At 36.3% G+C, this 15,483-nt stretch overlaps 1 protein-coding gene across 2 annotated transcripts in view; it reads right to left on the reverse strand.

The window, feature by feature from the left end:
- Positions 1-2,946: 2,946 nt before the first annotated feature.
- LOC111044172 (protein saal1) overlaps positions 2,947-15,483 on the reverse strand; it is a 34,315-nt gene continuing 21,778 nt past the window's right edge. The window contains exons 3-8 of one of the 2 annotated variants that reach the window (XM_039435019.1): positions 12,966-13,127; positions 9,884-10,018; positions 7,676-7,880; positions 4,603-4,811; positions 4,124-4,312; positions 2,947-3,133 (exon numbers count right to left, since the gene is read on the reverse strand). In XM_039435019.1, coding sequence (XP_039290953.1) covers positions 7,707-7,880; positions 9,884-10,018; positions 12,966-13,127 — 471 coding nt within the window. In that variant the 3' untranslated portion in view covers positions 2,947-3,133; positions 4,124-4,312; positions 4,603-4,811; positions 7,676-7,706. The remainder of the gene's footprint in view (positions 3,134-4,123; positions 4,313-4,602; positions 4,812-7,675; positions 7,881-9,883; positions 10,019-12,965; positions 13,128-15,483) is intronic. The other variant, XM_039435020.1, reaches the window with a different exon arrangement.

Genomic DNA, 15,483 nt, shown 5'->3' on the forward strand with positions numbered 1-15,483 from the left:
TAGATCGTACATTTAGAGCATGAATATTTAAAAGAGACATTAAAGAAACATAGAAGAAAATTCTAGATCAATAAGTTTCTAAGTAAGCCACTTTTATTATTGCTTCAATAGATCTCTGATAATAATCCACACTTAAATTATCTAAATATTGGAACAAAGAAAGTTGGAAAGACTTGAAACTAAGGGTAGACACACACTAGTTAGTCAAGAAGACTAGTCACAATACTTCACATAGTTGCTTATGGAGTCATGTCTAATTACAATGACTAAGACAAGGCACACACCATTTAGTCAATAAAAGACTAGTCACGATTAGTCACAATACTTCACGTAGTTGCTTATGAAGTAACACACACCAATTAGTCATTGCAATAAGACATGACTCCATAAGCAACTATGTGAAGTATTGTGACTAATCGTGTCTTGTCTTGTCTTGACTAACTGGTGTGTGCCTAGCCTTAGGATTCACAAAGATTTCTTTATCTAGAACTTTGAGGCCGGTTTCCGAGCTCGGGATTTAGCTAAGTCCTAGACTTCAAACAGCTGGAGTCAGAAAATAGGCTTTCCAAAACGGGGCGTAGTCGCAGTCATTGTCATAGTCACGTTTGAATTAAATTTCAAAAAACTAGAAAATTGAACACAAAATAGAATAAAGAGAAAATAGTGTAAAGTTTCAGCTATTCTTAATCATTTAGGAAAGTCTAATTTCGTCATGGAAAAATGTTTCCAATTATAGAAATAAGAAAATAAAAACTACGACTACTGTTATAAAAGCTGCGAATACGCCCCGTTTTGGAAAGCCAATTTACTGACTCCAGCTGTTTAAAGTGTAGGACTTAGCTAAATCCCGAGCTCGGAAACCGGCCCTTAAATTTCAAATTCAGACAATAAACTTAAATAACCTGGAACATAAATAGTTTGAAAAACTTGACCTATGGATTCACAAAGATTTCTTCATCTATATTTTAAATTTCAAAGACAGACAAAGAGGTAATAGAGGGTTAATACTAGATCAACATTTTTGAAAGGAATAATAAGCTACGAGTACATTATTGCTTGAACTTAGCCTATTTACAGTTCATTAAATGAGAAGTAAGTGAACATATAACTGGAAAGACATTGTGAGCTACAGAAAGCTTTAAACGTGACTTATTATTGAAAAATCGAAACAAAGATTAAAATATTTATGTAAACTTGGAAAAATATTTGAAAATTAGTAATGGTCTTTACTGTGAAATGGCAATACACTTTTGTCATAATGTACTTGGTTGATTTATCAATCAATCCCTTGTCAAGAGAACATTTGAAACTGATTTATTGTGTCAACATTTCAAATAAATATTAGATTAGTCGAGGTTTGACTATTGTGGTGTTGTAAGCCTAAAGCAAGAGTTCCTATTATATACTAAGGTATATAGGAGGTCCTGCCTAAAGTCATGTTTACACTCAGTTGTCAACAAAATGTTTATTTTCCTTCCTTAAAATTTATTAGATTTATTTATTCATAGAATAGATATATGATTGAACCATAGAGAAAAGATAGCTTAAGTAGATATACCAAGGTCGTTTATGTTGCAAATTTCCCTGTTAACTCAAGCCGATAGTCCTAATAGTTATATATCGTGAAGCTATGTGACGCTGGTAGTCTCTCATACTGTGACATTCTTAGTCCAGTTAGACACATGTGTAAAGAGTGTAAAGCCCCGCACACACTCATCGATTTTTTTTCGTAGGGTATTTTGCCGTCCTTATAAATTAGATTAGATTAAACAGATGATGTTTGTCAAGTTCCGTTTAATCTGATAGAATTCATAAGGACGGCAAAATATAGTAAGAACAAAAATCGATGTGTGTGTGTGTGTGTGTGCAGGGCTTAAGTCTAGTTACACACACACATCGATTTTTGAACGTACGGTTTTTGCCGTCCTGATATATTATATTAGATTAAACGTAACCTAGCAAACATGCCATGTCTTTGTCAAGTTCCATTCAATCTGACAGAGTTTATAAGGACAGCAACAAGTCGTACCTCCAAAATCGATGCATGTGTAACTAGACTTAAGCACTGCACACACACATCGATTTTTGTTCGTACGATATTTTGCCGTCCTTATGAATTCTATCAGATTAAACGGAACTTGACAAACATCATCTGTTTAATCTAATAGAATTTACAAGGACGGCAAAATACCCTACGAACAAAATCTATGAGTGTATGCGGGGCTTCACTTTCTAAGGGCCGTTTGCACAGTCAAAGCTCAAACTCGATTTAATCTGCTGTTGGCTTAAAATCAAAATGAAACACATTATAACAAACTAGACTTGATACTGATTTAATCCAGTTTAAAATGAAATTTAGTTTAAACTGGCACTGTGCAAACGGCCTAACCCGGCAAAACAGTAATAATATACAGTAGTCAGTCGATAGTAATCGGCTTGGGTTACAAGAAATCGGAATTTGGAACATGAACAACCTATACCATGGGATATCTACTTATGCATCTTCCTCTATGGTTCAATTTATTGAATGATGTATAAATAAATAAATCAAATAGGATTTATAAAGAAGAAAAAATAAATATTTTTGTTGACAATTTTGGTGTAAACGTCTTCTAATTGTTTAAAATAATACAAAAATTGAAATTGTCAAAAGTAAGGTGAAATGAACATTTTGTTGACAACTTTGGTATAAACTTATATTACTATAAACTATTTAAAACAATACAAAATATGAAGTAACTTTTCATAGGCCGAAACTAGTTTTTAGAAATATTTAAATAAAAGTGTGTTTCATGTTTTTATATTGTTTTTATAATTTATAAAAACGTAGCCCACACAAGTGAAGTTATTTTACGTATTCTAATGTTTATATTATAAAATAGTCGTAAAGAAACTATATTATATACTATGCTGATTGGGTTCCTCGTCCACAACTATAGCTTCAACCTGTTCCTGAAGCAATTCAGGATCTCTGCGCTCAATAATGTCCAGAAAAGGTGTTTCAAATTCTCGTCGCACTGTGACATATGGGTTTCCATAGTTGATTTGTTTCCTACATGGATTATGAGCGATTCAAAGTAGTTTTCCAGTGCCTCTCTCAAGGTTAGGTTTTCCGAGTCCTCTGACATTGCGTCTGTGGAAATAGAAAAATGGAATACAGTTTTTTATTGGATGAATCTAGTAAGAGAAAAATAGGTAAATTCAAAACTTTCAAACAAAAGATTTCATTGGTCTAGTGAGTTCAGGTTTGAATTAAAAAAACTTGGACTTGAAGAAGGTTTTTTTTTCATTTTTTATCCACTGACCACCTATGAAGGGGTATAAGGATTTGTCAATTTTAATCTAAGTCGTCAATCTTTGCATTCCATAATGCAAAAGAATTCCTCACTGGAATAAGGACAAACCTGCAACAACTTCTCCCTCACTTTAATTCTGAACTTCACCTGTAAGAGCCTTTACACGTGTTGGCAATGAATTATAAAGCCGAATTCCTGCACTCTTTACCCCCTCTCATACATACCAGTTCGATGAATGTCGTCTCTGAGGTTTTGTCTATATCTGGTATTGTATGAGTGGAACAACTCTCCTGTATTGAACCTATCTTTATTATTATCAATAAAACAAAGAGCCTCCAAAATATATACACCTGGTAGTGAGAAAATCTTCAACTCTTTGAAATAATCTCTACAACTTGCTGTAATAGATTCACCCACCACCACTCTAACTGCCCAGGTCTGTTTACATTGGTCAAGTAGATACAAGTTTCGGTCGTTTCTTGTTTCAAGTTTTCTTGGGGTGAATAAAGAAAACTTGACTAATGTGAACCCCGCTTGAGAGTAAAATGAAAGATATCATACTATCTAATTATTGATTAATATCTAATTGATTAGATTAATATTATTGATTATTATTAATTCGATTATTTATTGATTAATATTTATTTAGTTAGATATCTAATTTATTGATTCAACAGTGTTATTAGGAGATGACATTGGGTTATAAGACAAGGCAGAACATCCAAAAGGATCTATCTGCCGATAAAAGCCAAACGAATAAATAAATTGATTCAACGATACAAGATATCATAGATATTGTTCAAGAGTTGCCATTTATGAAGACTTACCGTCATTCTTTGGTTTTCTATCCAATTCGTACAATATCCTCAATAATTTGGGCAGAATCGTAGGAATATCAGAGCCACTAGGAATGATAGCTTCTAGCACTGCTACGGTATCTCTCAGCATATCTTCGTTGTCTTCTGATAGATGCAGCATTGTATTCAGAATTGAAGTGATTTTCTCAGCGTTCAAACCTGCAAAAATCAACAAGCAATGGATTCAGCTTATATGTCAGATTAATCGTGCAAAACTTGATGACTATGAACGTTATTCTGAAACAAATTACTTTACATTTAATAAAGAACAAAAGATTGCATATTTTGGTAATCAATTTTATATTTCTATATGGTCCAAAAACAAACCAGCAACGTTGCGGAGCTAGAAAAGGATAGCGCTATCTGCTTTGTCGAATGATAGACAAGGACAGCAACATCAATGTTAATCAAATACTGCCATTATAACGTGGACCTCACTATATACTCACACAGCACACTTTTGCCGATCTCGTGTCCGGAAAAGGCGCTCAAAATGGCCGCCCACTGATCGGCCGCCTTCCGCAACGCCTTGGCTGGCACATCCGCGTGTGCCGCCTCCAATCCGCCTCCGCTACCGCCCCTGAACAACTGCCTCCAAGCGGCCAGCAGACCGAACGCTATGTCCTCATTGGCAAAGTAGCGGCTGAAGTCCTTGTCGCTAAAACAAATTTAAATTTATTGGCCAATAAATTAATTATAATTGACAATAAGGACCGGTTTCCGAGCTCGGGATTTAGCTAAGTTCCAGACTTAAACAGCTGGAGTCAGAAAATTGGCTTTCCGAAACGGGGCGTAGTCGTAGTCATTGTCAAAGTCACGTTTAAATTAAATTCGAAAAACTAGAAAATAAACACAAAATAAAATAAAGAAAAAATAGTGTAAAGTTCCAGCAATTTTGAATTATTAGAAATGCTTCATTTCGTCAAGGAAAAAATCCTATTATAGAATGGTAAATAAATATTTATTTTGCTGCAACTATTTACTGCGACTACGCCCGTTTGGAAAGCCAATTTTCTGACTCCAGCTGTTTAAGTCTAGAACTTACCTAAATCCCGAGCTCGGAAACCGGCCCTTTATATTTTGATAATTAATTAATTTCTTCATTGTTGAAAAACGATGGAAAGCTAGAAATGATAGCACTATCTGCTTTGTCGAATGATAGACAAGGATAGCTACACCAATGTTAATCAAATACTGGCATTATAACGTGGACCTCACTATATCAGCATCACTTGTTGAATAACCAATTCACTCTTCAGCATCACGATCTGGCAACGTTGCAGGGTAGAAAAGGATAGCGCTATCTGGTTTGTCCAATGATAGACAAGGATAGCTACCCAAAGTTAATCAAATACTGCCGTTATAACGTGGACCTCACTACATCAGCATCACTTGTTGTAACCAAATCACTCTTCAGCATCACGATCTAGCAACGTTGCAGGGGTAGAAAAGGATAGCGCTATCTGGTTTGTCAAATGATAGACAAGGAGAACAACATCCTGTTGATCAAATACTGCAATTATAACGTGGACCTTACTATAGTCAATATTTTATTGAGAAATAACATCAATCAATTAAGTAATATGTACTATAAAGTTTTAGCAATATTCATTTCATTCAACTATTGAAGATTGAAGTTACAAAGTCAGTGAAAATGTTAGGACGGCATGGTTGCCACTTTTATGTCTTCATTGCCTTCTAATCGCTATCTGAATTTGGAAAGGAAACAGTTTTGGGCTAGGCCTGTTGGTTCTCTTCTGATCATGTATATGATTTGTGTATTATGGAATGTAAAATAAATGAATAAATATAGCTTTAATATATTATAACTGAAAATTTTCTGAAGTGAACAACTACAAGAGTTAACCTATTTCGGACTACGTATAACCATAGAGAAACAATAGCGTAAGTAGATATCCCATGGTATAGGACGTTTATGTCGCAACTTTTACTGTTATCTCAAGCCGATAGTTCATGTGATTCTTTCCCGTGAAGCTGTGTGACACTGGTAGTCTCTCATATTGTGCCGTTCACACACTCTTACCCCAACAAAACAGTAAAATTCGACAATAATCAACAGTAATCGGCTTCAGATAACACAAAAAGTTGCGACATAAACGCCCTATACCATGGGATATCTACTTACGCTATTGTTTCTCTATGGTATAACCTTATCTAAATTTGGGAGAGGAAAAGCACAAGGTTACCTTATTTTTCTCTCTCCTTATCATTATGATGATGTACTTATTGTATGAATCAATAAGGGTAACCGTCTACTGGAACCGTATTCAACCGATCCGTTCGGCCGTTGGATCGGACGAATCTGCCGGCCGTTAATTCGGCCGAATATGATCGTCCATTGGAACCGTTTACGTCAGTCTAGTTGCCAATTATTGAACTAACTACTATCATAGCCACCAAAATTTTTCATAAACAATGATTATATTGAGATTTTGAAAATTGAATAAACAAATATCCACTAAATTAGTTATTCATTACAACTAGTAGTTCCGTGAACAGTAGACCTCACGCAGTATTCTCATCCACAAGTACTACCTGATTGAAACTATAGACCTTATGGAAATACAGCAATAGACTGGCTTCTCCGCACATCTGTGTAATCACTTGTCAGCTGATTTATGATGAATAATTCTATAGTCTGATTTTTACTCTAATATTGGCGTATGATGGAGGCTCCTTTTTCCTTTTATATTATCCTTGAAATGAAAAAATTCCAAAAACCTTGTATATATGTCGACGTGCAATTAAAAAAGGAACATACCTGTCAAATTTCATGAAAATCTATTACCGCGTTTCGCCGTAAATGCGCAACATATAAACATTTAAACATTAAGAGAAATGCCAAACCGTCGACTTGAATCTTAGATCTCACTTCGCTCGGTCAATAATCTTACCTTCAACAAATATCCACTAAATTAGTTATTCATTATCAAGCAATCTTTGTTCACAGATTCCTTTGAATACCATGACGATGATATCTTTTGTCTCGCATATCCCACAATGGAACATGCTCTTGAACCAAACTTATCAACTTTTCATTGTCAATAGTTACAAATTTATAAAACAGAACAACTTAAAAAAACAAGACTGTGAAACAATTTTAGGTCAGGAACACTTTGTTGTCTCAGCTCGACTAGTTAGTTCGGCCGGATAGAGCCGGAAAATCCCATTCTATTCGGATCGAAAAATTGATCAGCCGGAGACGGCCGTATGAACCTGTAGCAATGGACGAGCATCTATCCCTTTCTTTGTTGGGGGATCGTTCGGACGAGCTCGTTAGTTTTCGGCCGATGCTAGTTCGGACAAAAACGGTTCTAGTGGACTGCCCACCTAAAGATATCATATGATTCTGTCCACGAATAAATGAATGAATAAATTGAAATAATAAGTCATCCTGGAGTTAGTCAATCACAAGATCATTCCACACAAGCCGTAGCTTAGCTTGAAATACATTTTGTCTTTGTATATGGATAAATAAATTAAATGAATTCAATGAGATACCTGAAGGAAGGCGCATGCACACAGAGCGTATTCATGAGATCGAGGGTGCAGCAGAGTAGTCAGGTCGAGTCGAGGACAGCAGAATGTAGGCGAGCCTTGATGACAGTTGAAGGTCATCCACGGCCCTCGCCAGCCAATGGGGAGACGGATCGCGTTCCTCCACTTGGTGTACCACGTCCCAGGCTACTGTGTTCAAGAGGCGAACCTGCGATCCAAAAAATACTGAAATTAATGATGGAGTTCACTTGACACCGATCAAACAGAAACGGTATGAAAAGCGTTGATTCTCTACTTCCACCGAAATCCAACCAGAAACAGATTGCATATCAACATTAAATTTTCCCGGTTGAATAACTCTATTCGATATTGGATATTCAAATCCATTTTATTTCCAGAAAGTACATTTTACAACATATTCCCCTGAAAATTACTCCCTCTAATATGGAACAAGTGCGTGTTTAGAGGAGGAGTCATTACAACAATAGACACAATACAACAAGAAGCAGTTGACTTTCTACTGCTGTAGTTTACAAGCATAAGCTATTCAAACATATTTACATACAACAATACTAACATATAAAACAATTGAAATGATATAATCTCAAATTCTTAGCCTTATGTTATTCAACATGGAAATGTTTTCATATAGATCTTTACCGTAATATTCCAGTCGAGATTTCCGACACTGAGTTACCGCTACCGACTGCAAGCGTAGAGTGAGCAGATGGCTGCTCTGTATCGGGACAGAAGCTTCGGAGGCTCTACTAAATTAGCCTTAAAGATGAATATTTCTTTAAAAAATGCCAAAATGATTCTTTCTCATAGTCATCCTGATTATTATGATTTTTATTTGTTAATCCTTTTCACCCCACACAGAATATTATAATAAATGTATTCTGCTTAAAGTTATGACTGCTAAGTGAACCCCTTATGCGCCTTTGAGCTGAGATTATCAATTGTATGTTTACACTGTAATCATATTGTTATATTTCTTTCAAATTTTACTGTGATTTCAGTATCATAATTTCCTTCATTCAAACCAGTGTAATTTATCTGTCTGATTTATTTTGACCCCCTGCACACGGAAAAATCATCCACGCAGGGAGTACAGGGTCTGTTTAATAAGTAACCGGACTGACCTCAGGAAATTTTTTATTGGCAAAATATGTACAATTTTTCATTAGAAATCTTCAAAGTAGTCCTCCTTGGAGTCGATAAACACGCTGATACCGGATTTTCCAATCTCTGAACGCTCCCTGGTAGTCGGCAACCTCTATGCTGTCTAGAGCCCTCGTCGTAGCACGTTGAATGTTTTCCAGAGTCCCTAACCGCGTCCCCCTTAAGTTGTCTCTTGATCTTGGGGAACAAAAAGAAGTCCGGTGGGGTCATATCCGGGCTGTAAGGAGGATGTGGCAACGTTACACTTGACTGCTCGGTGACGAGCCGTTACAGTTCACAGTTTAGTACTGGCCGTTTACAGTTTGGCCGGGTGGCAAACTACTAAAAAGAGGTGCTCCGTCGACTAACCGCCCGGGTTCATTGAGTCCGTCCAGGGATTGCCGATTCGTGGATCATCCATCACGACAATGCTCCGTCGCACACCTGCCTGCTCGTCACCGAGCAGTTGGACATCAGTGGAAAGTAACGTTGCCACAACCTCCTTACAACCCGGATATGGCACCACCGGACTTCTTTTTGTTCCCCAAGATCAAGAGACAACTTAAGGGGACGCGGTTAGGGACTCTGGAGAACGTTCAACGTGCTACGACGAGGGCTCTAGACAGCATAGAGGTTGCCGACTACCAGGGAGCGTTCAGAGATTGGAAAATCCAATATCAGCGTGTTATTGACTCCAATGGGGACTACTTTGAAGATTTCCAAAGAAAAATTGTACATATTTTACCAATAAAAAATTTCCTGAGGCAGTCCGGTTACTTATTATACAGTCTCTGTATATTCATTATATTATTTGTTATTTATAAGAAGAATTTGAAGAACTGTAAATTTTCAACACTAGTAATACACCAAATTGACAAATTTGATGCTAGCTTTCAGAAGAATTGTTCCTCGATTAGACATTACATTTTATCTTCGTTTTATTTGAAATTGTATAATATATTGGAAATGTATTGTTTGAAGGAGGCGAAATGGTTTCTACCTGCTGTTTTCATCAATAAAAATTATTATAATTATCGAATTATTACTGACCGCTTGAACGAGAGTGAGAGAGTCATTGGAAGACAGAGTGTCCATGAGGCAAGAAGTGGTCTCTGGCATTTCACACAGCTCCTTTCTCACTTCCTCCACACAGCACATGTTGTGTAGAATGCCTACGATTATTTCCTGTAACAAAACATCACAAATTTCAAGTTGGAACATATATTTCACGATATTTTCATGATAAGGTCACTTGAAAATTTTTTACATGCAATAAAATACATGTTTCACTATCACAGTTCTCCGTCAAGAGATATTGTTGTTATATCGGCGAAGTGGTGTGGTTATGCAATACCTACTGTTACTCTTATTATACTATAAGTAATAGTAAGTATTGGGTTATGTCGGTGATGTGGTCTGGTTATGTCGGTGAAGTGGTGTGGTTATGTCGGCGAAGTGGTGTGTTTATGTCGGCGAAGTGGTGTGCTTATGTCGGCGAAGTGGAACTTCATACGGGACTCACCACAATCCAAGCCGTACGCTAACAACAACCATGCAATAAATGGAAAAGTATGAAGCTTCTTCTAATTCCGTCTTCTCCATTCTTCTTTCTCTTCTTCTTCTCCTCCTCCTCCTTCAAATTCAAATTTATTTCATCAAATTGAAAACAATACAATGTATGAATCATTAAAATAATTGACCGAGCGAAGTGAGGTCTAAGATTCAAGTCGACGGTTTGGCATTTCTCTTAATGTTTAAATGTTTATATGTTTTTATGTTGCGCATTTACGGCGAAACGCGATAATAGATTTTCATGAAATTTGACAGGTATGTTCCTTTTTAAATTGCGCGTCGACGTATATACAAGGTTTTTGGAAATTTTGCATTTCAAGGATATATAAAAGGAAAAAGGAGCCTCCTTCATACGCCAATATTACCGTAAAAATCAGACTCTAGAATTATTCATCATAAATCAGCTGTCTAGTGGACTATATACTACCCGTTCAATAACATAGAACATCTTGAAAAGTATCTTTCCATTAACGTTAGTAGACAGTTGACTATAATACTACCCGTTCAAAAACATCGAACACTTGAAAATTGTATCTTTCCATCAACGTTGTAGACAGTTGCAGCCAGACCTGATAACAGCGCTCACACTCACATTCCGGGACGACACGTCACGGTACGATAGGACAGAAAGCTCTATATCTATTTAGGAGTTTTTCAAGACATTTTAAATTGATAAATTATTTATTAATTTTTGAGAAAACATAACAACAGGTCAATGTAACTTACTGAGCGCGAGGTCTACTGTTCACAGAACTACTAAGATAAGCAAGAAATACATAATACGATTCCAATCAACACATAGATTCTTAAACTAAATATAACTAGTTTTCAATCTGTCAAAGACAACAAAACCTAGGTTTGTGCGCTGGCATAGGTACATAGTACCATAGAGAAACAATAGCATAAGTAGATACCCGATGGTATAGGACGTTTATGTCGCAATTTTCACTGTTATCTCAAGCTGATAGTCCACGTAGTTCTTTCCCCTCAAGCTGGGTGACGCTGGTAGTCTCTCATATTGTGCCGTTCATACACTCTCACCCGGCCAAAACAGTAAAAATCGACAGTAATCGGCTTGAGATAACAGTAAAAGTTGCGACATGAACTCATTATACCATGGGATATCTACTTACGCTATTGTTTCTCTATGATAGTACTACACTGATAGAGTCCTTCATATTCTCCTTTATGTTCTTGTTTTTCTTCTTCCTCTTCGCCTCTACCACTCTATATTCAATGTTCCAATTGTTTGTTCTTTTAAATATTAAAAGTTCAGTTAATAAATATTGCATTTGTTTAGAAGTATACTTTACCTTAATATCTTCTCCTTTATAAATATTACTAACACTACTTCTGAGATCGAAGGCGTAATCCAATAAATGAATTCAAGAAATGAATTAATGAATAGAGAAATGAAGTAATGAACGAATAGATGGGGTAATGAATGGATTATCATAAAGGAAAACAGGGATCTGCTTCACAGAAAAGGTGATACACATCAATAAAATAGCATACATGCTGCCTCATTGGAGATACCTCGCAGCAGACTGGTTGGAACTTCCAACAGCTTCAAGAATCAAAGAATTTTATTGGCCATAAAACAACATTACAAAAATGTAAGCAATAGGCTTCGTCAATAATAAGTAAAATATCACAAGTTGGACTATAAAAACAATCAAATTTACACATATATATTGAAATATTCCAGGTACTCATTAACAGAATAGAAAGCTTCAGACTTGAGCCATTTATCAACAGCAATACAAAACATTTTCAATGGTAACTGCTTAACTGCTCTGGTAGTAAATTAAACATGCGAATTTGTAGGTACAGTACTTATGACTTTTCAGAGTTTTAGTCAATCTAACTGTAGGTCTAGTTATATCATCCCTATGTCTAGTGTAATGTGAAAGTACAGAAATATTTTTATTAAAATTAGATAGATTTTTCTTTCCCAAACACAAGCTTTAAAATTCTTCCTAAGTGTATATAAGGATAGTGGTGCTTCAACAGACTTCCAAGGAGATACAAGGCAAACCAAACTCCAGGTTCTACGCAATTGTGAAGAGCAAACTTATTAAAAGACCACTCTACTCGTTGGGGGAATTGAGGGAGGATCCCCTTTTTCGATTGATTGATTGATTGATTGAGTACTTTATTTATGTAGATTACAATATATACTGGCTTATACTTATATACAATAGTTACAATACAGCAAAATTATAGATGAATTTACATAATAGAGACTAAGAAAATAATTATTGAACTGTATATGATATGAAAAAGCAATTTGTGATGTAATAACTATAGATAATAATTATATTGTTATGCATCTACATAAATTGGCGGAGCTTTGGACATATCAATGTCCATTCTTCGGAAACAATATTAAAAATATCCTCCCCACTAACTCTACCAAAAAAAGGCTTTTTGCACCTCCACAACATGAATAGCCATCCAGTTTTCTAAATGTATGTGACAAAAGTTTGTTTTTAACACTGCCTATCTGAAGACCCCAGTCCTTGGCTACGACTACAAGTATTCAAGTAAGTATACTCACCAAAAATCTAGGCTCCAAGTCAGGAAGTTGCAGTAGACACGTGGCTAGTTTGATGAAATCATGCTTCAGTAGAAATAGTACAACATCTTTTTCAATAGTCATGTCCCACAAACTGCACATCTCCGTTTCAAATTCTTCCGACCATTCAACTTTCTCTATGTTCTGAAAACAAGAAAATTGTGTTCAAAATTATTGATGGATATTGTGAGGAAATTCATTAAAATTAATTATTCGCATCAAAAGAATTTGTATCAAAAGTAGAGCATAGAAAACGGAGAGGTCTACTGTATCAATTGAGATAGATTACTGTAGTGAGGTGCACGTTATAATGGCAGTGGAGGAAGATAGGAGAAAAACGTTGTCGAACCTCTCTGTCTTGTCAATGCCTTCTACAGACGGTAGCTGATACAGGTTTTTTGATGTAATATTAACTGTTCATTCTCGTTTAAAATAATCAATTATATTTTATTAAGCACTAACTTATATTCTTTAATAATTTCATAATGAATTTACATAATCAAAATGAAATATTTTATCAATTAATTATCAATTCTACATTGTTAAAAGCCGATCTGGTAACAGAGCAAAGCGAGAAAGAGATAGCGCTATCCGCTTTGATGAATGATAGACAAGGATAGCAATACCATTGCTAATCAAACACTGCCATTATAATGTGGACCTCACAATAGAATTCATTTCACAATAGCCTACCTGTAGTTGTAGTAGAGTGGTGAATGAGATATTATTGAAATAGATACTTAATTTGGAAATAAATTAGGAAATTGAAGAAGTTTTGGGTAATAGACTGTTTCTTCTTTTCCGATCATTGTTTGTGCTAACCTAAAATAAATAAATGAATAACCTGTGTTCTACAAGAGTCTTATTAAAAACTTAACAAACTGAAAACTTTACCTACTGAAATTTTGAAGAATTGAAAATAGGTCTGAACCAATCCTCGGTAAAATAAGAGTAAAGTCCAAGTTATATGGCTGTATTTGATTGAAATTGGTGTTGCTATCCTTGTCTATCATTTGACAAAACAGATTGCGCTATCCTTTTCTAGCTCCGCAACGTTACCTGATCGTCTTTTAACAATGTAGAAATATTATTTGTATATTATAATGTAGAATATATTTATTTTTACAATAAAGCACTGATTGATCGAGAGAGAAAAACTAAGGATACTCCTTGTACTATTCCTCTCCCAAATTTAGATTACATTTTAAAAGTCCAAATTGGGTTATGATTTCACTCTTCTTAAATTTAGTCCATTTTTACTTCTTCATCCATTACCCACACTTGTGGGATCGATGGCGTCATTGTCACAATGATAGTCAAAACACACTAATTTATCAAGATGGCAGCGATCAAGATAAAGCACACTTAGTTAACATCTAAGGCCTTGCTCTTTGACTTACTGGCAAGTTAGCCAGATAGTATTTGAGACAGGTCATCGTTTAAAAGCTCCTGTACATCATAATAAGCCCTGGCTCTCAAAGACCGGTCACAACCCTCTCGAACTTGCCGGTATCCAACTGCTTCAAATTCAAATTCTTTATTCTGCCTGACATTTTTTACAATGTATAAGCTCGTAAAAAAACACAGTGTACAAAATAAGATACATAACACAATATCAAGAATAACAATAGCTCAGAGTATGTATATACAAGTAGGCTTCACTCCTGCAGGTAGCCTGTTGAAGTAGCGGAGAGCTGCACTCCTATAGCATACCCGCGATCTCTGGAGGCGCAACCTGGGCATGTCAAACAGCACTTAATGCCTGGTGTTATGGTGATGTACATAAGTCCGAGTCAACAAAATTTTGTTGATTCTTCTTGAGTTACATGAGGCAGAGAAGAAGGAAGTTGCTGACAACTGTCAGGATACCTAGCCTAACAAAAATGGGCTAGCAATGTGCATGATATACTCTTGCAGTTATAATCCTAGCAGCCCGTTTTTGCAGCTTCAGTATGTCCACAACCTTGGTTGAATGACCTCACATGAGTAGGCCAGATATGCCTCCGTCACAACCTTGGTTGAATGGCCCCACATGAGTAGGCCATATCTCCTGGCAGTGGAAAAGTGCATGGTACACCATGACCAGATATGCCTCCGTCACAAACTTGGTTGAATGGCCCCACATGAGTAGGCCATATCTCCTGGCAGAGGAAAAGTGCATGGTACACCATGACCAGATATGCATCCGTCACAACCTTGGTTGAATGGCCCCACATGAGTAGGCCATATCTCCTGGCAGTGGAAAAGTGCATGGTACACCATGACCAGATATGCATCCGTCACTTGTCCCCTCAGCTTGAATAACAGGAAACACATTCGGGACAGTCTCTTAATCACCTGCTGGATGTGGCTAACCCAGCTGAGTTTCGAATCCAATACAAAGCCCAGCAGCGTCACCGGTTCCTGATTGATCATGAGGCAGACTTCGCGACAAGCTGCAGATGATGTTTTGCGTCTTGCTCTCGTTCAGGTTGGAAACGATTGCCTGGAACCATGAAGT

The sequence above is a fragment of the Nilaparvata lugens genome, chromosome 8, assembly GCF_014356525.2.
Source record: "Nilaparvata lugens isolate BPH chromosome 8, ASM1435652v1, whole genome shotgun sequence".
Lineage (NCBI taxonomy): Eukaryota > Metazoa > Arthropoda > Insecta > Hemiptera > Delphacidae > Nilaparvata > Nilaparvata lugens.